Source organism: Myxocyprinus asiaticus, chromosome 2, assembly GCF_019703515.2.
Source record: "Myxocyprinus asiaticus isolate MX2 ecotype Aquarium Trade chromosome 2, UBuf_Myxa_2, whole genome shotgun sequence".
Lineage (NCBI taxonomy): Eukaryota > Metazoa > Chordata > Actinopteri > Cypriniformes > Catostomidae > Myxocyprinus > Myxocyprinus asiaticus.
The window spans coordinates 48930040-48957806 of NC_059345.1; the positions used below are offsets into that span (position 1 = coordinate 48930040).

Sequence of the window (27767 nt, forward strand, 5' to 3'; positions counted from 1 at the left end):
GTAAAGTCAATAGGCATGGCCATGAAGTTTTGGTATTTTTGTACAAGTGTGTTTGGCGAAATCCCGTGCAATGTGCCATAGGCGCGTCAAGTTCCATTTAATTCTGAGTTTCTTCTCAGTTATTCAACGTCTGCATCCTATTATATAGTCCATTCCCTCAAGCATCAACAATTTAAAATAAGACAGCACATTCATAAGAAGTTGGTCGTGTAATTGGACTGTATGCAATGAATTGGAAGAATTGAAAAATTACATTCTTCTGTGCATTAATTGCATCTTTGAATTCTCATCAGAATTTGGATGTATGCGCCATTAAATTAACCCTTTCATACGTACCGTCAAACACCACCCACAGAGTAGCATCACACATATGTGTTTGTTACAGCCAGTTACGTTTTAAGCTGCCAGATTCAGGCTGCACTGGTCAAGCATCTGTTATTTATATTCCCTCAAACAGTAACAGAGTCTTTTAAACCACAGAATAAGTTTTTTTATATACACAAACATCCAACTCGTCACCAAAGTACCATGATAAAAAGTTTACAGCTCTTATACGCACAGTCAATACATCAAACGCGATCTTCCAATGCGTGTGCCATTTGTTTACATTAGTAGAGGTTGTCATTTGTCAAACAAACAGCTACTCAAGAGTCTTTAAGCACAAAATATGTTTATGTAACAAACAGCCAAACAGTCACCAAAGAACCACAATAACATTTCAAAGCTTGTATATGCAGCCATCATATATACGCAATCCTCCCATGCACGCAGTCACATCTGCTGATTAGATCCAGCTGCAGTTTTAATTAACACAGACAGCAACTCAAACAGTCTTTTCAGGCATATAATACATTTGTTTTCTGAAAGAGACAGCCAAACTAATCACAAAAAGCACCACAATAACAGTTTAAAACTCGTATACTTGCAGTGAAAACATGCTGATCGAGTGTGATTATCCGATTCATGCAGCCAAGTCAGTTTACATTAGCGCTTGACACACACACACGCAAACCGGACTGCTGATATTATTTGTTCATTTGTTTTTTTACAGATAAAAACGAAATAAATATAAAAACAATTCAGCAGACATAACCCATTTGTTCACGTTTACTATATTATATACAGTATTTGAAAAGAAATCAAAAATAAAGTAATAAAAAAACACTTTTCTACACTCTGCCCCCTCTACTGCCTGTGCAATGTCATGTGCAAAAATAACTCACTCCAGGGGGCACTGGAGAGGAGTTTAGACCCTACTCATGAAAAGGTTAAGTAATTATTATTAACCATTTTCATCTACTGACACACAGATCATGCTAAACAGTGATTGTATCGGCACGCACTTCACTTCTACCAGTCTATTTTGAAAAATTCAGTTAATTTATTGAAACACGAAAACATTAAAAATATTTCTAAATTCAAAATTACACTTCAAATGAAAATATAATAAAAATATCAGTGTTCAAAAAAAAATCTATTTAAATCCAGACATTTTACTCTCTCCAAATTGTTCCACCAGCCCCTTTTGCAGCGACTTAATCACTATGACAAATGGAAAATTACCAGTCAAAATTAAATCATAAATACAACTGTAAATATACAAGAATAACAACAAATATAAACATAATAAAAATAATAATTGAAAAAATAAATCATGACCTCTAGAAAGTTTCACAAATCTTTTGTTTCAACAAATGGCTTCAGTGATTGAAGGGACATAATTTGATGTTCTGTACTTTCATAATTTGGACATTAACTTTATTACCACCTGCTGGTGAAATCTCCAATCTGCAAATGCAGGAACTGAATTTGGACTTTGCGCTGATTTAAGAGGTGGTATTTAAAACATCTTAGCACAACAACCACATTCTTAGGAAATAGCAAAATGCGCTTTGTGCCACTTCATTTACATAAAATACACCCACAGTTTGCATGCCTACACCAACAGTAGTGCAGACACTCCCACCCATGCCCATTTGGCACGAAAATTGCACTTAGAATTAACGCTCACAGAAATTGGATGAGACGTTGTGCACGGTCGTAGCACGTTGCACTTTGCGCACTCATGAAAATAGATCCCCATGTCTTCTGAAGCAATGTGATAAGTGTGGATGAGAAACCGATCAATAACTTTTTTTTTTTTTTACTATAAATCGCCACATTCACTTTCACATTCTGGTGTGGAAGTGACTGTCGCTTCACATTCAGCTACCTACTGGCTGGCATTGGTAAAAAAAGGAAATATAATGTAAAAAAATTGACTTAAATATTGTTATAGTTTCTCACCCACACCTATCATAACGCTTCAGAAGATAACACACCACTGGAGTCTTATGAATTTTATGCTGCATTTATGTTCTTTTTGGACCTTCTGAGTTTGTCACCATTCACTTTGAGGACCTACAGAGTGAAGATTTTTCTAAAATATATGTTTGTGTTCAGCAGAAGAAAGAAAGTCATACATTTCTGGGATGGCATGAGGGTGAGTAAATGAGAATTTTCATTCTTGGGTGAACTATCCCTTTAACATCCAATTTTATCAGCAGAAGTTAATAAATAAGTGCTGATATGCAAAAGCAGTATAGTGTCAACAGATACTCAAACCAGCCCATCTGGCACCAACAATCATCCATGCGATTATCTAATCAGCCAATCGTGTGGCAGCAGTGCAGTGCATAAAAAAAAAAAAAAAAACACCACAGATGCGGGTCAGGAGCTTCAGTTAATGTTCACATCAACCATCAGAATAGGGGGAAAAAAAATGTGATCTCAGTGATTGACCATGGCATGACTGTTGGTTCCAGATGGACTGGTTTGAGTATTTCTGTAACTGCTGATCTCCTGGGACACACACACACACACACACACACACACACACACACACACACACACTCTAGAATTTACTCAGAATGGTGCCAAAAACAATAAACATCCAGCGAGCGGCAGTTCTGTGGATGGAAATGCCTTGTTGATGAGAGAAGTCAGAATGGTCAGACTGGTTCAAGCTGACAAAGTCTATGGTATCTCAGATAACCGCTCTATAAAACTGTGGTGAGAAGAGCATTCCGAGATGTGGGCTGGCGCTGTTTTGGCAGCACGAGGGAGACCTACACAATATTAAGCAGGTGGTTTTAATGTTGTGGCTGAACGGTGTGTATATATATATATATCTCACACACACAGTATATTATGCCAACCATAGCTAATACAGTTAGGGCTCTATTTTCGCAGCGCAACAACTATGACCGTGCGCATCGTCTTATCCAATTTTCATGTGAGCGCTAATTCTAAGTGCAAATTTCATGCCAGCACAAGGTGCAAGTGGGCTTGTGTGGGAGTGTTTGTGCTACTCTGGGTGTAGGTGTGCAAACTGTGGGTGTATTGTATGTTAATGAAGTGGTGCAAAGCGCAATTTGCCATTTTACTGAGAAATGTCATTGCGCCAAGACATTCCAATACCACCTCTTAACTCAGTGCAAAGTCCAAATTCAGTTCCTGCATTTGCAGCTTGCAGATTTCACAAGCAGGTGGTAATAAAGTTAATGTCCAAATCCTGAAAGCACAGAACATCAAATAATGTCCCTGACATTCGCTGTTGGAGCCGTTTGTTGAAACAAAAGTTTGAGATTTGTTACATTTTCTAGAGGTCGTGTTTTTTTATTATTAATTTAAGTCACTGCAAAAGGGGCCGGTGGAAGGAGAGAGTAAAAGGTTTGGATTTGGTATGATTTTGAGCACTTCATTATTTTGATTATATTTTCCATTTAGTTTGAAATGCCCAAGTGGCTGTGGTACCAACAGTTCAGCAAAAGAGCGGTTTCCTCGTTCCCTGGGTCACGTACCTGGTGTGCACGGCCGTCATCACGACCACTGTCCACCTTTTCATCCTTGCAGGTTTGGCACTCCAACGGTGGTCCACCCGCCCCTGCGCGCCCAGCTGTGGCACAAATCCGCCCCCAATGTGACAGTCTCCATGGGTCACGAGGACAGGCCTCTTCCTCCCCCGTCCCAGGCTGTTCCGGGGATGGTTACAAGGAGCCAGGTAAGTGCTTCAATGTCCCTGAACTCAGCACGGCCACAACATGGCGTGGCACCTCGGGCTCCGCCCTGCCGCGAGGCCCCACCTGCCAGTACATCCGACAAGAGCCCTTGGTCCCCCTCGCCCGGTGCTTGGATGTGTGGCTTGCGCTTTCCAATCCGTCGCGATGGCTGATCCGGACCGTCCGACTCAGCTACGCGATTCAGTTCACCAGGCGTCCGCCCAGGTTCAGCGGCATCCACTTCACCTCGGTGAAGGGCGAGAATGCTGCTACCTTGACCGCAGAGATCGCTACCCTCCTACGGAAGGATGCAATAGAGCCTGTTCCTCCGGCCGAGATGAAGGGGTTTTACAGCCCCTACTTCATTGTACCGAAAAAAGGCGGTGGGTTGCGGCCAATCTTGGACTTGCGAGTACTGAACCGGCTTTACACAGACTCCCGTTCAAGATGCTGACGCAAAAACACATTCTGGCGAACGTCCGGCATAAAGATTGGTTCGCGGTGGTAGACCTGAAGGACGCGTACTTCCGTCTCGATTCTACCTTGACACAGACTCTTCCTGCAGTTTGCATTCGAGGGTCAGGCGTATCAGTACAAGGTCCTCCATTTCGGTCTGTCCTTGTCCCCTCGCATCTTCATGAAGGTCGCAGAGGCAGCTCTTGCCCTGTTAAGGGAAGTGGGCATTCGCATTCTCAACTAGCTCGACAATTGGCTAATCCTGGCTCACTCTCGGGATATGTTGTGCGCACACAGGGTGCTCTTGCACCTCAGCCGACTAGGGCTTCGGGTCAACTGGGAAAAGAGCAAGCTCCTCCCGGTTCAGAGCATCTCTTTTCTCAGTTTGGTGTTGGACTCGGTCTCATTGACAGCGCACCTCCTGAATGAGTGCGCACAGTCAGTGCTGACCTGTTTGAAGGTGTTCAAACAGAAAACAGCGGTTACACTGAAACTCTTTCAGAGGCTCCTGGAGCATATGGCATCCTCAGCGGTGGCCACTCCGTTCGGGTTGATGCATACGAGAGACCGCTTCAGCACTGGCTTCAGACTTGAGTCCCGAGATGGGCATGGCGCCGCGGGACACATCGCGTGGTCATCACGCCGATCTGTCACCGCCTCTTCAGCCCTTGGACCGACCTCACATTTCTACGGGCAGGCGTTCCCCTAGAGCAGGTCTCCAGGCACGTCGTGGTTATGACAGATGCTTCCAAAACGGGTTGGAGCGCTGTTTGCAATGGGAACGCAGCCGCCAGCTTATGGATGGGCCCGCGGCTGCGTTGGCACATCAACTGCCTTGAGTTGCTGGCAATTCTGCTTGCCCTGCAGAGGTTCCGGCCGTTGATCCAGGGCAAGCACGTGTTAGTTTGGACAGACAACACTGCAATGGTAGCATGTCAACCATCAAGGCGGTCTGCGCTCCCGTTGTATGTCTGCCATTGTAGGTGCTCCGCATGTGGTGGTTCCCCGTAGGTAACCCCTTGCAATGTATATCTTCTGCCAATTCGTTTCCCTGTTGGCAAACTGCGTCTTCCTTGGGCAGAGGCCCCTCTGCCCCAGTCACCATGCTGTAGTAACTCCTCCACCGTATGGTAGGTCCTACCCTGGGACTTCCCCACATGGCATACTTCCGACATAGCTCGGCAAGGCCATGTGACATTTCCACTTAAATACCCCCGGGTGGGGTGTAGTCTCTGCGGTGTCTTCCCCTTGGGAGGGACACCCCCCCCCCCGACTAGACCTGGTGGCCCCAGTCGGTTAATCCCCCTTTTGGGGGGGAGTGAAAAAAAAAGGGGATAAGAGGCCACGACTGTGCTAGACAGTCTCTATCTTCTGGGTAGTTGACTTGTCCCCAAAGGGCCGTTCGACACTCATAACAGTGTTGGGGGAGGTTACATGTCGGCCTGGTGCGCTGGCTACGAGGCACACAGTGGTCTGCCCGTCACACACCGCCAGTTCACGTAACAGTTCAGCCAGTTGCGGCATTTTGTATAGGGACCCCTAGTGTCACTACAATCGACACAACGTCTCATTCCCTCCATCAGGGAATGGAGGTTACGCAAGTAACCAGGACGTTTCCTTCTGTTTTCCTTGCCAATGGGGTTTAGAATGTCATAGTTATTTAATATGTTTTAAACTAGCATTTACAACAGCACTGTTCAATGCTCGAATCTGATTGGTTGACAGATGTTCTAAGGTGTTGTTTACTTTTCAGTAAACACACTGCTGTGCAAGTAGTTCCAGTTCATAGAATTGTAGTCCTATATCACTACACAATTTCTTCAGTTATTGTTTTATTATTTCAGTTATTTAAGAGCAGCAAACTTTGTTATGCTGAAAAATGCTTAAAAGCAGCTCAAGCCATCATTACTAGTTCTAAAATGACAGAATGGCGGCTTAAGCTGTATCTAAGCAAGATGCTGAATTTGTGGCATGAAAATGTCTTGATACAAAAATGTGTTATATACGCAGAATAATTGATTCCAGATTGTTAAATTAAAAAAAAAAAAAAAAAAAAAAAAAAAAAGTGGCCGCATAACCACAGGGTGTACATAATTTTCCGATAATTCAGTGGCCCATCATCAATCATTCCTTATTTAAATCACCCAGAAATTGGGGGTTTTCAAGGGGTTGGTCTCGTGACTTATGCCACACATCCCACAAGTTCGCACAGCACTATATATAAAGGTCCACACTGTGCGATCGAGACCAGTCCACTGCTCTGTGCTGCCGTGTTGTTAATTGAAGCGTGCTGATAATTAACCTGTTGCACGGTTCAAACAGATTGACCTGTTTGTTTAGCTTTGAGTGTTTGTTACTTGATGTTTCACATATGCAACAAAAATCTGAGACTGAGTTGGATGTAGTTGCATCAGTGTAACCTCTAACAAAATTTACTGGTGGCAGGAAAAATGGTTGCAAATTTAGCTGCAGACTGGAGCCCTGCATCTACTCACATCATCCATACCTCTCTCGCTCTCTCCATATGTTCTTCATCATGCTCTTTAGCCCTGCACTGATTACACCCACATACGGCCTTATCTGCTAGTTATCCACATTTACACGCACATCAGTGAACTAACTGAGAGCAGGATGCGGTCCTACAAAAGTATGCTCGGCACGTAGACAGATCTGTGAGTTCATTAAAGCTCTAAATGTGTATACCCCATTGTAATTATTCTCCCAGATGAATGACAAATAAGCCTTTACTGATAGGAGTGCATTCGTTAACCCCTAATGAGCTAATACCGCTGAACACAAGCCGCTGGTGCAGCAATGATGTGGAATTTATAACACATATGTAAACAATAGCAATAATGTGAATTTTTTCCTTTTCTCTATGTTTAGTTGGTTAGATGATAGCAGATCTCCCTTGAGTAAGAAAATGTTCCAGACATAAAACTTTTTTTATTAGAACCACTAAATACTACTGGAGAGGTGCAAAGGAGTCTCTTCACCTCTTTCGGTCTAAAACAAACATCATTCCCTTCACTATATTTATTTATTTCCCTACAGGGAGATGGGGGAAGATATGCTAGGGCTTTAGATTCTGATATAAAGAAATTATGCTGTAGACACTGAAAGAATGCTCTGCCACAATGCAAGTGCACATTTCCACTATCTTTCCCTCCCTTATCGACCTGCCCCTCAGCTGGGACAAAAGTGTGTATAGGTTACCTATAGCCATGAAGTCTTCCGGCTCCCATGGTTGAAGCTGGGAGAGGGGTCCACTGTAGAGCAGCAAGCCATCTGCCACCTCTGTGATGAACTCCAGTGAGAGGTGGCTCTCGAAACATGGCCTTATAGGGGGAAACCAAGCATAACCATTGCCATGGAAACTGTGTTTTGTCTGCTGGCACTCAGGTCCATCAAACTGAGCCGGGCACTGGCATCTATGGTACACACACAGAAAATGAAAAGATCATAATAAAGAAGATATTGGTATCAGTTTACGACACATGGCACTGTACAGGATTAAACTAGACTCCCCATAGGTCAAAAAAGGCTGGTGGTGTGATCTCAGAGAACACAATTATACATGCACAGTTGCATTTGGAAGTCTAGTACACACACACACACACACACAATTATATAATGGTGGGGACCCTTTTTTTTTTTTCCTTCTATTGCTCTTAAAGGGATAGTTCACCCAAAATGTACATTCTGTCATCATTTACTCACCCTCATGTTATTAACAACCAGTATGAATTTCTTTCTTCCATGGAACACAATAGGAGATGTTGAGCAGAATTTTACAGATTCACAGCCTTAGTCACAATTCACTTTCATTGTATGGAAATAGCATTGTCATCCAGGGACTAAAAACGAGATGTTTTTCCATTTCAGTTCATTCTGAGCAAAAACTGTATTTTTCTGTCCCAGTTCAGAAGTTCTGCAGCATCCTTTCCAAAAGGTTACTGGTTAGAACACATTTGCTTCCGAGTCAAATCCCACAGCATCAAATCCGTCATTAATACATACATCAAATCTAACAATAATTCAGGAAAGACTTAGAAACAACTGAGAAATGCACTTTTTGCCTCTAATAATATTTTCCTTGTATTTGGATTAGCTGTGCATGTCTACAGTATGTAGTAATTATACGTGGTTGATAAAACGCTCTCAGAGAATGTGACATCCACAATGGGGAATTAGGCAAATAAATGTGTGATGCAGCAGTTTCCTTCAGGATCAAAGCACACGTTTCATTTTTGTAGGAAAACATGAAAGTGGTGTGGTCCAAAAATGTACTGTGATAAAACCTTTGGCCTTTAGTTTCATGAAACAATTATTGGAACAAAATGAACCGGTTATAACCAATTACCAGCATTTAAAAACAACATTTTCACTCCAGAACAACTGTAAATCACTTTGTTCCGGTTACGTTCTGCAAAAATTCCGTTTGTTTTCGGCTTTAGTTTTTTTTCCCTTGTTTTTTTCCCTTTTGTGCTTCACTGAAGAAAGTCATGTAGGTTTGGAATGACATGAGTAAATGTCAGACTTTTCATTTTTTGGCTGAACTATTCCTTTAAAGCTGAACTGTGTGATTTATGCGGCAATAGCATCACAAAACAATAAAATTAATAATAATTGTTTTCAAATCAGGTTATGGGACAGTCTCCCTATGTTAAAAACAGCATACAGGTTTTGAGTGACAAGGTCAGTAAATAATTAAATAATTCGTTTCCTTTTAGACAATATTTAGTTCCATTATTAAGCTGTTTTCATGAGATTTTCTCATCTTTGAGGGGACATCCCTACAAAGATAGCAAAACCTGTCACACATGCAGTTTCTCAAACATGCTATGTGACCATACAATTCTGCCTTCCAATCAGATTTTATGCATTTCTCTTTGCCTCCTCAAATTTCCATATGAAATATGCACTTCATATGCACACGTATTGGCATGACTCAAAACACTAATCAACAGCTCTCTCATTCTGCTTTGTAAAAGAGCAGCCCCACCTGTTGCGCACACTCTTGATTCAGCCCACAAACAGCATCATCTGCTTCAAAAACATCAATGACAATCTGCTTTCCTTTGGTTTGCCACCCAACCACTGCTGTGCCCCCAGATCCCTGGCCTCAGAGTCTAATCATAGTCTTTGAAAAATGCATGGGTCTATTGCTGCCCTTCCTCTCCATTTCTCCGTCTCTTACAATCTCTCCCTCTTAGTTGCAGTTGATTAAAAGGAAAATGCCATGAGATGACATCTGTGCACATATGGCAGATGGGAGAGTAGAAAATAGTCAGGCAGGTCAATGCACCCAATAATGCAAATCAAATGCATCAAGTCTAACTACATATAGTGCGCTAATCAAAGCAATCCCATGTTTACTAAAACAATGTGCCATAGCAAGAGACAAGTTGGACAATACAGCAATGAGAGAGGGTATGTTTATAGTAATAATAAAAGCAACTGAAAGTCATTTATATTTGACAGGAGTGAATTTAACGGAGTCCTTTCCTTTGTCAATTAAATGCAGCAGAGACTGCTAACTTGCCTTGTTTGTTCCAGCTTTGAACGTTTGAGGATGCATGCACAATAAGGCTTGGTCGGAGAGCAATTAAGGTTATGTGCATTAGCTGAATGGAATCTAAGGTTGATTAGGTCTAAGATGGTCTCTCAGCATACTTGATTTACAGTTAACGGTTTAAAAGTGAGGTGGACTAGTAAATGGTTTACAAGTATTTGCAATGTTTCTCCTAAAAGTGGCTTCTCAAACTAATACCAAACTATGAAATTAAAACCCAAAAATAAAAATTCTATCATCATTTACTCATTTATCATGAGTAAATGAAGACTTTCATTCTTCTGTGGGACAAAAAAAAAAGGAGATGTTGGGCACAAATGTTAGCCTCAGTCACCATTCACTTTCATTCTATGGAAAAATGATGCAATGAAAGTGAATGGCGACCGAGGCTGTCAGTCCCTAAAATTCTACTTTGTGTTCCACTGAGGGAGAGTAATTTATCACATGATTTTTAGGTGAACTATCCCTTGAACAAAAATAACTGGCCAAGTTCAGAACTGTATTTTTACAAATGGCATTATACAAGAGATTAAATCACTGAACTAAATATAAAATTACAGACATCAGCTAACTGCATGTCTATGTGCGGAAATGTTTTTAATTTCAAATGGTGTCGGTCACGTATACAGTACAACTTGTTAATGATTGCCTGAAGTCCCTCTTATTGGAAAGCTCACCCAATCAGAGAAGCCAGGCCTCCAGATGGGACAAAAATAAATAGATTGAAAGCCTAAATGTCCAATAAAATCAACTGGGTCCTGGCGGCACCCACAACGATTTTTAAATATACAGTACAGATAATATGAAATTATTATTAAATATACAGTACAGATGTGTGCCATAGACTCCCAAAGCAGCACATATTCTAAAGGCTGTGTGTTCAGAATTTGATGCAAATATTGCTTAAATATAAAAAAAAGTGGATCATTATGTAATATAGTACTTGCACTTTTCTTGCAAAAGAAAACAAACGAGGAAAAAAAAAAAAAAAAAAAAAGTGCCATCTTTTGAGAATTGATATAAAAAGCTCCAAAAAGTTGACAAAGCAATCTGTCTCAAAGTTTTCAGATAGTGTGTCCTGAAGTCGTGTTTCACTCAACCATCACAAGCACTGAGACATGTGCGAGATGGAAGAGTAATGTGCACCACAAAGAAAATTTACCATGATAATACTACAGTTATTGCATCTCTAATGTTAGTCCATTGATTAATGTCGGCCTCCCAGCACACTGGATTGGGACAAATCTCGAGCCTGGTGTGACTAATGCTCTCCCAAGACACAAATCTAGCAAGATAGAGCAGCCAATCTGGCTGCAGTAAGACAACCTTTCAACCCCCCCCAAATCAATACAATAAAGTAACTCAATCTGGGGAACAATAACCTTTTAAGCTTAAATTTCAAAAGACTCGGTAGAAGCTAGGTCAGCGGATTCATATTCAGGGTTGAGTAACAGATGAAGCCAAGCTATCTGGTGTTGGTTAAAGTCAGTCAGAGGGGTTTAATTTTTGTTCACATCGGGTTGAATGGATGGATGAGTGGGTGCTTTGAGTGGGCGTGTGGAGATAAAATGTGGCAGGATCAATGAAAGCAACGCAATCCCACTGAACCGAAAGAGAATATCAAAAGCTAGTCTAAAGAGACTAAGCAAAGGTGTGGAAAGATGGGAAAAAAAAAAAAAATTTTGGGGGTTACCATTATGGTGAAGAGTGGAGGTCGAGTTAACGATTAGGACAGGTATGTGTTGAACACGAAATTGATAAGAGAACAGAACCGAAACACTGGTATCACAAATTTGTAAAGATTTGGCTAAAACGTGTCCCATGTAATGCAGTGGAGGCAGGGCTGGAAATAGGAGGAATGCGGTGGAACAGAGTTCCCGGAGTGAATTTCATGGGGGAATGGCGTTCCCGTTCAAACTGGATACATTTGTTAGGGGAATGAAGAGCTTCTATCTTTTCTCCACTCAATAGCCTACGAAAGCTTTGCGGGTTCCGCACATAAATGTGTGGGATCTTCTGTGTCTGTGGTTGCGCAATGTTGACTATCGTGAGTGGCCAGAACACTTGCACGCAACATATCGACAAATGCACATGAGAATCCAATGCACGAAACAGATCCACACGCTCAATTCACAAATCCTCGCAGTTTTCTTTGCTCACAATACCATCCACAAGTTCATAATTGTATGTGTAGTTTATTGCACAAATAAGAATGTCTGTTTTGCAATCTTGACGTACACACGCACAATGCTGGGGGCATGGTTTAGCATGCTGATAGCAAATGCCCATTCATTAATGAAGGGAAATATCCAGTAGATTTGGCAATTTTTTTTTTTAAGAATTTTTATTATTCAGAATTACAACCAAGAATACAGAGATATAATCTATATTATACATACCAAGGTTTTTGAACACTAAGACCTTTTTTTTTATATAAATCAAAAGAACCTACTACACCTAGAATGCATTAAATTTATCCAAAAATACTAGCAAAAACATTAGAAATGTTGCAATTTATTATTACTGTTTGAAATTAGGTGTTTGTTTTTATCCATGATGGCAAAGCCCCATTTTCAGATCTCATTACTCAAGTCTACTAAGAAAAGTCACATAATCCTTAAGAAATAATTTAATGAGTTTTTCACAGACCTGTTATGACCCCTTTCTGCCTTCTTTAATAAATGTAGCAAACGTTTTTATATTTCTAAATTTAAAAAAAAAAAAAATTATAACATTGTATTTTGTATTGTATTACCCTGGATTAAGTTTTAAAAACTCAGTTACCACAGCTGCGATGAGGCTTCTAAAGCCTGGTTTATACTTTGAAAGAAGCAAAAAAAATTCTCTCCTGGACAAACCAAAGGCGAATGATGCCGCTGTTTATACTTCGTGTGGCATCATTTTAAAATTAGTTTTAAGGAGTTTAACATATTGTTCCAGCCACAAGCAAAGCCAATAATACAGGTTCCCTTTCGATTTCAGTCACTTACATCGTGTCGCTGACGCTTATGGGAAAAACTCCTTTTCTCCTATTGGATCATGCCAATTCAGATGCAACTGAATTGAGTCAATGGCGTTCGTGCCCACTCAGGCAATGACAGAGCGCGTGGTGCTCAGCTCTCTACATAAGTGGACGGCATAACGCCATCAGTCAGAATTTATCTCCTTCACTCTTTGATTTCACCGTTGAGTCGCACTAACCTGCAGTGGATGGCGCTTCCCTTCCTGCCATGCTCCAGTGATCTAAAAGAGTTAATAATTTCCACACTTGCACTGACTGGATCATCTTTTTCAAGATGCCATTGCATAAGTGCAGATGTGGGAAACCTGTTCCCGGGTCTGATGGCCACAAGAGCTGTGAGTTCTGTCTGTGCCATGCCCATGCAGAAGCAGTGCTGGTCGAGGCTGAATGCCCACACTGCGAGGCAATGTGCCTCAAAATGCTCAGCGCTCAGATAGCGCTGTTTAAGTGCAATGACCCGACCGCTCTCACTCCATTGCCTCCCCCGTCCCTCGATGACCTGGGGAACAATGATGCTCAAGGCGAGGATATGGAGCAAACAAATTGCGAAGCTGTACCGCCAGCTCAGGTCCCGCATGCAACCACACCCTCACACTCTTCTTCACCAGTCCAACGGCGCTTCCGCCCTCATGCAGTTCGGCAGCGGTGAACATGGAGGAGTCCACATCAATGGAGGACGCTGCTTCTCCCCCCCAAGAGGCAGAAACCGTTCTTCGACAGCGGATGCTGAGCTTGTCTGGTTTTTGCCGGGCCGGCAAACTAAGACCTGGCCAATTTTTCCGAGGTCCATGCTGAAATCTCCAAATCATGGAGTTCACCATACTCGGCGAGGTTGCACCTCTCCAATACAGCAGCCTTTACATCCATTGACCGCGGAGACCAAATGGGATATGGCTCACTTCCCCCATTGAACAAGCGGTAGCAGCCCACTTATGTCCCTCGACTCAAACTGGCCCGAGATCCCGCCCACTGCTCCCATCTAAGCCATGCCTGCTTACTTCGACACTAATGGTACGCACCTATAATACAGCTGGGCAAGCTGGTGCCACCTTGCACATGATGGCAGTGCTCCAAGTCTACCAGGCCAAAATAAATAAATAATAATAAAAAAAAATGAATCCTGTCCCGACCTGACCATGTTTAAAGAACTTCGTATTGCAACCGATTTGGCGTGAAGAGCAACAAAGGCCACTGCCGGAGCGATTGGGTGCTCCAAGGGAAATCTGGTCATCCTAGACCATCACCTTTGGCTGACGCTGAATGACATGCATGATGGGGACAAGTCAGCCCTCCTCGACATGCCGGTATCCCCCGCTGGTCTCTTCGGCAATGCAGTGTAAGCTCTATCGGAGCGCTTCCAGACAGCCCAAAAACAGCAGCAGGCTATGAAGCATTTAATGCCTAAACGAGGCAGTACCGCCCCTCAGCCCAGCCGGTCACGCTCCACTTCAGTGCAGCACCCCCCCGAAACAGCAGCACTCTACTCCCCAGGCCCCTCAGGGTCCATCTGAGCTGGCCGTTCACCCGAAAAAGCCTTGGCTGAAGCACCGCTATCCACAGCCACTGCGCCAAGCGCCCCACCCATTGGGAAAACCTTCCTCTGATCAGCCTCAGCATTCCTGATGGTTTCAGCAGCATGAAGAGGAGTCCGCATTGTTCACCATGGGCAAGCCCCGCCCCCAAGTGGACTCGCACAGAATCCCTGTTCTCTCCTCCCACCATTCCTGTTTGGGAGATTGTTCACAATAGTTTCTGTGCCAATAAAAATGTATAAAAAAATAAAATAAAATTTGCACTCTGCCTGCCTTGCCGGCAGTGCAAAAAAAAAAAAAAAAAAAAAAAAAAAAAACCTCATGAAAAGAGCTATGTTCCCCTTCACGCACCCACACACATCCCACAAACAGTCAGCCCTGCCCCTGGGCCGGGTGCCGTGTTAAGCTCTTCAGTGATCTCGCTATCCCCGCTGTCTGAGCGAATAAATGTGCGGGAATCCCTTCCCGGCATATCAAATTGGGCGTCAACAACTCTAAAGCACGGTTACACATTTCAGTTTGCGAGACGGCCGCCGCGCTTCAATGGCGTGATGCCGTCCACAATGTCATCTCAAAACGCTCACATTCTGCATGCAGAAATCGACAGCCTGCTAGCAGTACAGGCAATAGAACCTGTCGAGCTCAGAGAGCATCAAAAGGGCCTTTACAGCCATTATCTTCTTGTCCCAAAGAAAGATGGCAAGTTGCGTCCAATTCTAGACTGAAAGCTTCTGAATCACGCACTGTCAAAATTCCCATTCAAAATGTTGACACAAAAGCATATTATAGCACACATCCATCAGAATGACTGGTTTGTCTCAATAGATCTGAAAGCTGCCCATTTTCATATCCCGATCATTCCTCACAGACGCTTCTTGGAGGTACGCATTTAAGGAGACGGCATATCAATTCACAGTCCTGCCATTCGGCATTTCCCCTCGCTCTGCACACATTCATGAAATGTGTGGTTGCAGCTTTAGCCCCTCTGAAAGTGGAGGGGCTGTGCAAACTCAATTACCTAGACGACTGGCTCATTTTAGCACATTCAGAGACTGTGGCGCATTTGCACAAGGACAGGCTGCTCATGCACAGGCTGCTCGTGCATTTGAATACACTTGGCCTACGGGTCAATGCGTGGAAGAGCTCATTAATTCCCAGTCAGGAAATATCCTTCCTGGGGTTGTGTTTGAACTCTGTAACAATGTGCACGTCGCTCTTGGCCGAGAAAACACTCGATATGCAGCATGGCAGCGAGTTTCAAATTGGGCAGAGCTCTGCCTCTGAAATGCTTTCAGAAACTCCTCTGGCTTATGGCAGCCGCAGCGGTGATCACCCCCCTTGGTCTATTACACATGACCTCTGCAATGCTGGCTCAACCGGCAAGTTCCTCAACGGGCATGCTGCTACGGGCATCATTGCATTGTAGTCACCAACCACTGTCTATCTGCGATAGCACCATGGACAGCTCGGATGTTTTACTGGCCTGGGATCACCATAGGACAGGTTTCCAGATGCAAAGTAGTTACTACAGATGCATCCAACACGGGCTGAGGTGCGTTATGCGATAGCTGGCCGGCATTCGGGGAATGTTGGCGGTGATTTTAGCCCTCAAAGTATTAGAGTCAGGAGGTGACGGGGCATCATATTCTTATTTGCACCGACAACAAGTCGGTAGTGGCATACATCAGTCACCAGGGCGATGTGCAATCTCCAGCAATGATGACACTCACATGGCAGCTCTTCAAATGGAGCACCGAGTGTCTCCTGTCATTACGGGCAACCCATGTGCCTGGAGCCCTGAATTTTGGAGTGGACATGCTCTCTCAACAGGGAGTGATCCCAGGGGAGTGGAAACTCCACCCCCTGAAGGTCACGGAGATCTGGAACAGGTTTGGGAGGGCAACGATAGATCTAGTCGCCTCCCAGGAGACCTCTCATTGTTCCCTGTGGTATTCCATGACAGAACAGGCCCCGTTGGGGGTGGATGCGTTAGCTCAAATGGCCAGCGGGTCAAAAGTATGCATTTCCCCCCACTGCGCCTCATTCCTCCACTACTCTCCAAAATCAGGGAGTAATTTGAAACAGTACTTCCGATCACGCCGAGGTGGCTGAATCAACCATGGTTTCCAGAAATAGTGGAGCTCCTTTATGCACCTCCATGGGAAATCCCACCGAGACAGGACCTTATTTCTCAGGCTCGCGGTTCGATTTGGCACCTGAGGCCGGAGATACGGTATCTACATGTGGCCGTTGAGTGGGTCGAATCGAATGACAAAGACCTCTCACAGGCGATAAAGAATACAATTTTGCATGCTATAAAGCCCCATCTACGAGATGAATCTATGCCTAAAAAAAAAAAATGGAATGCGTTTGTGAAATGGTGCAAAACGCGACGTGACGATCCCGTTAATTGCCCTATTTCTGTCATATTTCTGTCATGGAATTTTTACTGGAGCGCTTAAACACAGGTCTTACGCCGTCTACGCCAAAATTATATGTAGCTGCCATTTCGGCAAATCATGCAGCTGTAGGAGGCATGCCAGTAGGTAGACTGTTTCATGGTCAGCTTTCTAAGAGGCGCGAGGCGATTCAATCCTCCCCGCCCAGCTACAATCTCTACATGGGACCTGGACTTGGTGCTGAACGCACTGACTAAAGCCCACTTTGGACTGATCCAGACTATCGATCTGCATTCCCTTTCCTTTAAAATGGCGCGCTTAAATCGCCCTGGTGTCCTTTAAGAGGGTGAGTAATCTGCAGGCATTCTCAATGCACAGCTCCTGTCTGGAATTTGGTCAGAGCGAATCTAATGCCACGCTGAGACCAAAAAAAGGTTATATTCCCAAAGTGCTCTCTACCCCCTTTAAGGTGCAGGCAGTCACCTTACAAGCCTCAAAGCAGAGACTGTCACATTGGATATATACACGTCGCTATAACACTGGCATACAAATCTCAGGGAACCCAGTGCCTTATTGGCATTAAGGCCCATTCAACGAGAGGTATGGCTGCCTCTTAGGCATGGGAAAATGGTGTAACCATACGAGAAATCTGCCTGGCGGCAGGTTGGGCTTCACCCAGCACATTTGCACGATTTTACAACCTTGACATGCATTCGGTGGCTTCACAGATTTGGTCTGTGCAGTAGCATTAATTCATTGTGTTCTAAGGTCTACTTCGAGAACTTGAATTAACTTCCAGACTGCACGCTAAGCGGACCTAGGAGAGCACAGGCGCATTTTCTATTAAACAATGCAATACTCTGCCCTTCATGTTAAACACAGTCATACTTCGTTTATACTGCCTAATTACACTACATGCAATATCTCTTATGTCTCGGCTGTACTTTAGACATTCAACTGTAAAGTGGTGCCACACTCGGGCCATACCGCTTGAATATATATTTACTGTGTTTCCCACACAAATACATTAATATACTTGTCTCGGTCACACCTTAAACACTCATTCTCTGGTTAAAAGATAGATATGCGCTGTGTTTCCCTTAGTGTAACTCAGCTAACTGTTTCACTACCAGACTGTGCACCTGGCTGTGCTGTACCAAGTCTGCTTGGAGCCCTCTTAAAAGGCAAAGCATGCCGCTACTGAGCGATGTGGATCTGCTTGTTACCTCGCCCCCACAGAACTGTCAGGGCGAGGTCGATTTTTTATACGCTTCCTATAAGCCAAGCGTTATATCTGTATGACACAATTTCATGTCCTGCCCCTTCTATACACTCTGAGTAGTTATAACGAGATTCACACGAGTGTTGTGTTATGTGTCCTTTGTCCAGTACCACGGTGTGATCGTATACATTCCCATAAGCATCAGCAGCACGATGTTAAGTGACTGAAATCGGAAGGGAACATCTCCAGTTAGGTACGTACCCTCAGTTCCCTGAGATGTAGGGAACGAGACATCGCGTAGCTAGCCGCGCTACTGGACGTCACTATCGGGCGGCTCAGCTGCTGCTTTCAGTCGATAAATTCTGACTGATGGCGTTATGCCACCCACTTATATAGAGAGCTGAACGCCACTTGCTCAATGTCATTGGCTGAGCGGGCACGAACACCATTGGGTCAATTCAGTTGCATCTGAATTGGCATGATCCAATAGGAGTTCAGAAATTGGAAAAAAGGAGCTTTTCCCCACAAGCGTCAGCGACGCGATGTCATGTTCCCTACATCTCAGGGAACTGAGGTTATATACGTAACCATGGACCGCCGCTTTTAGAGGTGTCACTTCTTTGCTTTATTAAACTTGTCACGGCCCCTTCCACTTTTAAAAACTCCAATCTCTCTCCACTCATTTGTCATGGCCGTGCTGTCTTTGTAGAGTTTGTTGCAAATCATGTAAAAAAAAAAAAAAAAAAAGTATACTTCCGCACAATCTCTGAGACGGGCTTCAAAGTTATCCATTTTAACGACAGTAACCTAGGTAACAACTCCTCAGCTGGAACGCGTGACTGTTAATAAAAAGCATCATGTCCTAATCACAGCCACAATTTGTTTTAACCAATCATCAGCGCTCTTGACCAGCCAAGTTATCTTGGGTCAAGAATTTCAGAGATGTGCACAAGAGAAATCTCACCAAACGAACACCTTGGCAAAACAAAAACATCACTGCATTTCGTCATCATTTGTAGGCGAATTAAGCAAAAGCCTGTTTGCCCAGTAAGTATAAATTAGCCTTAACACAGGTGCTGAGGGAGTGACAGAAACAGGCCAAATTTTCTCTCTCTTACTGTTGTTATCCAGCACTGTATATTTGCATCTTCTTTTGCAAAGCTGTGAAAGCATAATCGTTTATATTTTCTTTTGCTGTTGGAGCAAACAGGTAAGCAAAAATTAAATTTGCTGTGGTCCCCCATTCACCACAATTCAAGTTTAGCCAACTATGACAACTTCCGCTCTGAGGCATTCAGACGTGTGAAAAGGGTTCATATAGTGTCTTTTTCCAGCTGAGGTATCGAGTATACTTTTTTTTTTCAATAAAAAAAAATTTTGGTTTTAAAAATAACCAAAAAGAAACATTTCTTAAATTCAGCAATATTGTTCTTTTTAGAGATATTGCATGCGCTTCTGTTTTGAAAGAATAAAACACACTTGATCTAACTGGGAGAGAGAGAGAGAGAGAGAGAGGTGGACAACCCAGATGCACAACAAGACAAGTACATCAGAGTCTCTAATTTGAGAAACAGACTTCTCACAGGTCCTAAATTAGCAGCTTAATGAACTGTACATGCCGGACACTTGCATTGCTCCCTCAACTGGAGTCCCACCAGTGAATCTCGGCCATTTCCACCACTGAGTGGGGGTCAGTGTCAGAAATAGTTAAAATATTCTGAATGCCTTTTGAAGTGTGTGTGTGTGTGTGTGTCAGTAATACAAAATCCAGGAGAGACAGTAAAATGACTTGAGAAATACTTCCTCCATTGAAAAAAAAAAAAACTCAGCTCTGTTCTGCTTGATGAACTAAATCAGAACAATTTATCTCCTCATGTGAATCTTAGCATTAATATCAGCCATGATGGCTGAACACAGTCCAATCCTTTTACTACCTCTAGCCTGTTTCACCCCCTTTCCCTTATGCTCATTTCCTGCTTGCATACCCAGCATGAGGAATCCATTGGTTAGCTCGTGAGAGACCCACAATGATCTCCCCTCTGCCATCCATTTTCAAATCCCACCATTAATCCTCCTTCCATGAGTATCTACATGTATTTCTTAAATCTTGAGGTCTAGCCCACAGTGGGTGGTGATGAGCACTGTGGTGGAATTTAGAGCATGCATGCATCTGAATATCAAATCTAGAAATTCAAAAAGGCATCTAGCCTATGCTGTCGCTGAGCACTAGCATCCTCCGGACCAATTAATCTTTTATCAGCTTCATATTGCTTGTGGTATCGATGCACATAATAGTCTTAAGTTTAACATTGGATGTCAAAGAGGCATATCCAGAAAGCAAAATATGCTGTCCATCATGCATTGTACAGCAGAAATCCCTAAAGAAAGATATATCCAGTGAAATGGTTACTAAATGTATGACTTCATAAATATGGTCAATTACACATTTCAGTTTCTGCTTTAACTGGGAAGCTGTCATTATTTGTTGAATGGAGATGATCATCTGAGCAGGCTGCTGCTTAATTAGACTTAAATTAGGATTGAGGGTATTTATCTTTAAATTTAGTCTAGTTCTACATCTTACCGTCTGAACATATTAACAATTTCCACATCCTACTTAAGATAAAAATAGCATTTTGCTAAATCTATTCAAACCGATCTATAATTTATGAATGAGACATTTTTGCATAATTCTAACAGTTGCAGTAATGGGATATATAAATTATATATATATATATATAATTTGAACAGGGCAGAAGTAATTCAATATTTTTTGTAATTCGATTTTATTCTAAGGATTTATTGTCTGAGTGTAAATATGCCTGACATCAGCCCCTTACAACTGATGTACAGTTATAAGCAAAACATTTGTAAATCAATTTGATCAATTTAATTCTAATGCACCGTGGATAAAATACTGTCCTTTTATTTTATGTTTAATTCTAATGTACCATGGACAATAGATTTGTTAATCTACTTTATCAATTTAAATTTTAATGTACAATGGAAATATAAAAAAGACGACTGAGTTTCCACAAATCTAGAACACTTTATTTTGCATTTTTATATTATTTAATGTACATTTATAACAACATACTTTGTATTAAATTACACTGATTAATAATAATAAAAAGTAAATAAACTGCTTCAGTGGGGTTTCAAATACAGCTACTGAGGGAGTGACAGTATATTTGACATCTTTCTCTCTTCTGACTGCCATTATCCATGTATCTATTTGTTTTCCTTCTCTTTTGGAAAGTTGTGGGAATGTAATAGTGAATTTTATTTTGCTGTTGGATCAAATAAGAATGCAGTAACATGTGCTATGGTCTCCCATAGGGGTGTGCAGTGAAGTCATTATCTGTATCCGTTTCTATGGCAAAATTATCTATATCTGTATTCCGATATAACAGGTTGTGCATGGGGCTGAAACCAGTCTTGTCAAAACTAAATGAAAAGCCAACTTTAAATGTAGCTCTATTCCATTTATAGTTTCCATATAGCAAATATGCCTTGTATTATTCATAAAATTATTTTTATAATAAGCATTATTATATTTAGGCTAATTATATTATTGTTCTTATCAGATAAAGCTAAATATGTGTTGTCAAATTTGGATTGCCTCATCATCCTCTGCCTCATGTTGTTAAACTAAATAAGCTACATATTGTCATGGAGAAACTCAAAAGGTGGGGATATGGACTCAACAGCGGGGTTTTATTGAACAGGTGAATGAAAAAGCCAAGTAAACAACAGGTAAGTAAATCCAGATAGAGTAGTGTTGCAAACAGCAGGTAAGTAATTTCCAGACAGGGAAATAATGTGATGTACAGATGAATAGATAACTCACAACAGTCCTTTGATCCTTGCAGGTAACTTTGATAAAAGCAGGAGAGTCACAACACTGGACGATAACCAGAGGAGGAACCAACATGCAAACCCAGACGAGGAGAACTACAATGAGATAAATATCCACAGAATATAACACCAGGTAAGTACTAACAGGTAAGTTAGTCAAGTCCGTAGTTTCTGAGCAAACATAGATGAGAACAGACCAAGAGTGTGTATGCAGGCTGGGTATAAATGCAGTCCTTGATTATTCACTAAATGATGTGCAGGTGCGTGTCATCAAAACTTCAGGGGAAAGTGAGCGCTGTGTCGGCAGTGAGGGAGAGAGAGTGGAGTGTGGAGTGAGAGAGGGAGTCCGGTGGATCCGTGACACATATATATTATTTAAATATTACTATTTATAATATTTTATAATACTGAATTATTATTGTGCATTATTGTATTATTTTAAAGATTAGATTTGTTTTTGCCTAGCAATTGGTCTGGTGTAGCTGGTGAATCAGATGAAGCCCTATCATCTCATTTTCTGTGGTACTGTGTTGCTTTTTTGATTTGTATAATAACTTGTAGTGGTAACAAATGTTTGGAATTGCGTGAATGTGTCAACTTGCAACCTGCTTTTGCAATGTACGTGAACCACATCAAAGAGTGTGTCAGTCCATGTAGGCTATTCATTTCATGTACTCGCCTTTTGTGGTATAAAAAAAAAAAAAAATGTCATACTACAAGGTGCACGCAGCTTTCATGTCTTCAGCAGCTTTCTCACATTAAATGGCTTTCTGGTGTATGTGTAAATGAGCTATTATAATTTAATATTTGCAGAAGTTATTACTCCACCCCCGAGTAACATCATTAATGAAGTATACCAACAACGAGAGACAGCTGAGTGGGCTAATGAAGCAAGGGCTGTATTGTCATTGGATGAAATGCCTGACAGAATGAATCCCGAGATCTTCTTGCTAGAACTATGCTTATGCTTACATTTAATGTTACTCTTGTTAAGCTCAGATTTCTGAGACACGCAAAATAAACGGAGACTGAAAAGCGACTATTGGATTTGTACTTGAACTCACACAGTGCACATTTTTATTCATAAAGTTTATACTTTAGTCATACTGGCTTCAGAGATTCACCACTGCGTTGTAATTTTTGATAATTTTTTTAAAAATATCGCTCTATACCTTTGCTTGTAGGACAATCAGTCAAAAAATGAATCTTTTTTTCTATTATTCGGTAGAATACATTATTCGTGCCTTTCTGAATAAGGTATTCAACTTTGGACACATCCCTAGTCTTCCATGTACCTCTATACCTGCTATAGTTTACTTCTGCATGCCAAACCAGGAAATGTGAAAAGCATCCATTTATGATTTTCAAGAAATACATTAAAACAGACAGTAGCAAAAATATCTTAAGAGCTAAACACTCCAAGCTGGTTATGTTTGATGCATTACAATTACAGCTTTTGTTTAAGAAAATATTGAAATTTAAAGCACACTGCTTCAGAAGTGTTTAAGTCTCTCTTGACACAGAAACAACCTAGCGGAGTGTGTGGGTGGCCAAAGCGACATGTTCTTAAAACCATGTAATTTCAATGCATACCAATCCCTATAGTCATATAAATGTATATGTCTGTTAAACTTCCATAGCAATGCATCCAAATATATATATATATATATATATATTTTAACCAGTAGGTTAACGTAACACTGATGCAACATGAAAATTGTTGTCTACTGATATTAAAAGAATTAAGGGAGAGTTTGGGGCACAAAGCACCACCAGATCACAACATTACACGCTCACTACATCTGACTGCTCATAAATCCGCAGCTTTATTTTCTTCGTATAATTAAACCACTGAGAGTTGAATGAATTTCTCCATATTTCGCAAGGTGATTAAAATGAGGAGAAGAAAAGTCTGGGCATATGTCAACATGAGATGATATAAGCCATGGCATTTGAAACTTTCAGTATGTGGTACAACAGTGTTTCTAAATTGCTGATTATGTATGACAGTATTTAGGGTCTTATAGTGCTGTTAAAAGGCATTTGTGGTGATCAGTCAGCCATCAAACAATTAGGTCATGCAAAAGAGAGAGGGGGAGAGAGAGTATATGTGTGAAAGGAGGGGCAAATGTATAATTGGCTTGTATGTGCATCATTCCCCCTTGTTGAAACAGCAGGTCTGGAAACAGGTTAGTGTGTGTGTGTGTGTGTGTGTGCATTTGTGTATGAATACATGCGTCCGTGTTTGTGTGTTTGTGTGTGTGTGTGTGTGTATGAGGTCAGGGGTAGTAGTGTGGTCTTGATAGGTGGGTGGCTGACTGAGGTAAACTGTTAAAACATAAATTATACAATAGGCAAATGTGCAATTTCGCTTTTTAAATGCCCTCTTTGGAAGACGTTGGGCTGATATTTATATGTTCATTGCTCTGCATTTTTTATTTGCCTGCGGGAGGGAAAAATCTTCCATATTACAAGCAGCGATTAGAACACATCTCACATCTGCAACCACATCTCAGGTATCATTAGAAGCTTCGAAACAGCAGCTGTTTTGTTGATTCTTATCTTATTCAACCCATCAATTCTAAAACACTGAGATTTATAAATCTATGCCAAGCATCCACAAGCACCCAAACTAATTGTTAAAAAATCTTGCTGTATGGCATTATCAAAATCTCCATTGTGCAAGTGCTTCTGAACACTCACTTTTAAATCAGGACTAGCAATAGATGTCATTCATTGAGTTTTCAATACCTCCTGATGCACAAAAACAACCTTTTCCCACCATTTTAACACCGTCTGTCTCTCTCATTTTCATATATATGTTGTCTGTCGGGGGGAAAAAATGCATAGAAACTCACAAATTACAGGACTCCTACCCCCAACGCTGTGGGGAACCAACAACTGGCTGAAGACCTGAATGTGTTCTACTGCAGATTTGAAAGGCCCAATCTCACACCCCACACCCACTCTGACCTTCACTTCACACAAACACCAACACCTCCTGCAACCCCCCTCCTCCTCCCTCCTGCTACTCAACCTGCACTTAAGATCTGTGAAGATGATGTGAGCCGCGTCTTTCGGAAACAAAAGACGAGGAAAGCTTCAGGCCCAGGTGGCGTCTCACCAGCGTGTCTTAGATCCTGTGCTAACCAGCTGGCCCCCATCTTCACACAGATCTTCAATAGATCACTGGAGCAGTGTGAAGTCCCATGTTGCTTCAAACGCTCAATCAATATTCCTGTCCCAAAGAAACCAATAATCACAGGACTTAATGACTACAGACCTGTCGCCCTGACGTCTGTGGTCATGAAATCATTTGAGAGACTGGTGTTGGCCCACCTGAAGAACATCACTGGACCCTTTCTAGATCCCCTTCAATTTGCTTATCGAGCAAACAGGACTTTGGATGATGCAGTCAACATGGGATTGCATCATATCCTGCAACATCTGGACAGACCAGGGATATATGCAAGGATCCTTTTTGTGGACTTCAGTTCAGCTTTCAACACCATCATCCCAGCTATACTCCAGAATAAATTACACCAACTCTCTGTTCCCATGTCTATCTGTCAGTGGATTACCAGCTTTCTCACTGACAGGCAGCAGCTTGTGAGACAGGGGAAACTCACTTATAGCACCTGTATAATCAGCACTGGTGCCCCCCAGGGATGTGTGCTCTCCCCACTGCTCTTCTCCCTCTACACCAATGACTGCATCACCAAGGACCCCTCTGTCAAGCTCCTGAAGTTTGCAGATGACACCACTGTCATCGGCCTCATCCGAGATGACTATGAGTCTGCATACAGAAGGGAGGTTGAACAGCTGGCTGTCTGGTGCAGTCAAAACAACCTTGAGCTGAACACGCTCAAAACGGTGGAGATCATTGTGGACTTTAGTAGAAACACCCCAACACTGACCCCCTCACCATTCTAAACAGCACTGTGGCAGCAGTGGAGTCATTCAGGTTCCTCGGCACTACCATCTCACAGGACCTGAAGTGGGAGGCCCACAATGACTCCATTGTGAAAAAGGCCCAGCAGAGGTTGTACTTCCTTTGCCAGCTGAGGAATTTCAACCTGCTACAGGCGCTGCTGATACAGTTTTACTCAGCTGTCATTGAGTCTGTCCTCTGCATTTCAATAACTTTCTGGTTTGGTTCAGCTACGAAATCAGACATCAGAAGACTACAAAGGACAGTTCGGATTGCTGAGAGGATTATTGGTTGCACCCCCCCCCCCCCTACAAGAACTATACACTTCCAGAGTGAGGAAAAAGTCTGGAAAAATCACTCTGGACCCCACTCACCCTGCCCACTACCTTTCTGAACTGTTGCCTTCTGGCCGACGCTTCAGAGCTCTGAACACCAGAGCCGTCAGGCACAGGAACAGTTTTTTCTCTCAGGCTATCCATCTCATGAACAGTTAAATTGCCCCATTGAGCAATAACTATGTGCAATACACAGTTTAGTCTTTCTTATGTTTATCCAACACATCCAACCTTTTCTGCCATTTCATTCCTCTGAGAAAAAAAAGAAAAGAAAAAAAAAAAACATTTGCACTGTACATAACAGATTTGTATTTGCACTGTACATAACAGATTGTATTAGATTTGCACTACCCATGTGTATGTGTGTATGTATGTATGTGTGTGTCTGTACTTATGTATATAATTAGTTTTATTTTTTATTATCATCTATGTCTTGCTGCTGTTTTTGTATTGTTGTACACTGGAAGCTCCTGTCACCAAGACAAATTCCTTATATGTGTAAGCATACTTGGCAATAAAGCTGATTCTGAAATAGTTCATGTGTTTTTCAGAACAGTGCTGCTGGCCAGTATTTTCAATGATCTATTAACCTTATAAAAGACAAATAGAGCTGGCTCTCAATAAAAAAAATAAAATAAAAAAAAATAATTAAAATCTGCAGACATGCAACGGTAAAGACAAAATGAAAATGGATATAGTGTACAGATTTACAAATGCATCTGCAACTTTCTAACAGACCTTGATGTGGCGGATTTGGCTGTGGATCCTTTTGCTCTTAGAGTCTCAAAATTCTTAGTAAACTTCCTTTTATATTGCTTTTGTGCCACCAACCAATTGCTGCATTGCTGATAAAGGTTTTGAGGGTCGATAAGAGTTCCCTTTCTAATCAACATGGAAACATGCAATTATCTCACACAACTCAATCCAGCTATTCTAATCAAACTTGCACATGCATTTGAAGAACCCAATTAGATAGCAAGTCAGTCTCTCCTCAGTTTGGACGATTCCATAGGCTCAAGCATCTTTGATAATGATTGCACGTCTATCCGCAATATGTTTTATTATATTTTGACAAATATTAGTTGTTACATTATACTATCATATCGATACTGAATATTCCCTAAACAACCCCTAATCCTACACCAAGCCACTAACTACTTTAGTTGCAATATATAGGCACCTAAACCTAACCAATTCTCAACAATATAAAAGACATTGCATGCAGATAAAAGTACACTCGCAATAACTGATTCCAAGGAACAGAGTGAAACTTCACAGAGTGAAGTTTTGATTGTTGAAAATGTTCCTCTTTATGAATGCAGTCATCTTATTCAAAAGAGGCATCCGAAATTTAGCATGTCACAATCGGTCACAAAACACATACGAGCCAATGACAT

At 41.9% G+C, this 27767-nt stretch overlaps 1 protein-coding gene across 1 annotated transcript in view; it reads right to left on the reverse strand.

Annotated features, from left to right (window-relative positions):
* Nucleotides 1-27767, reverse strand: part of LOC127409830 (neural-cadherin-like) — a 413418-nt gene that overhangs the window by 63368 nt on the left and 322283 nt on the right. The window contains exon 23 of the mRNA XM_051644684.1: nucleotides 7713-7927. Coding sequence (XP_051500644.1) covers nucleotides 7713-7927 — 215 coding nt within the window. The remainder of the gene's footprint in view (nucleotides 1-7712; nucleotides 7928-27767) is intronic.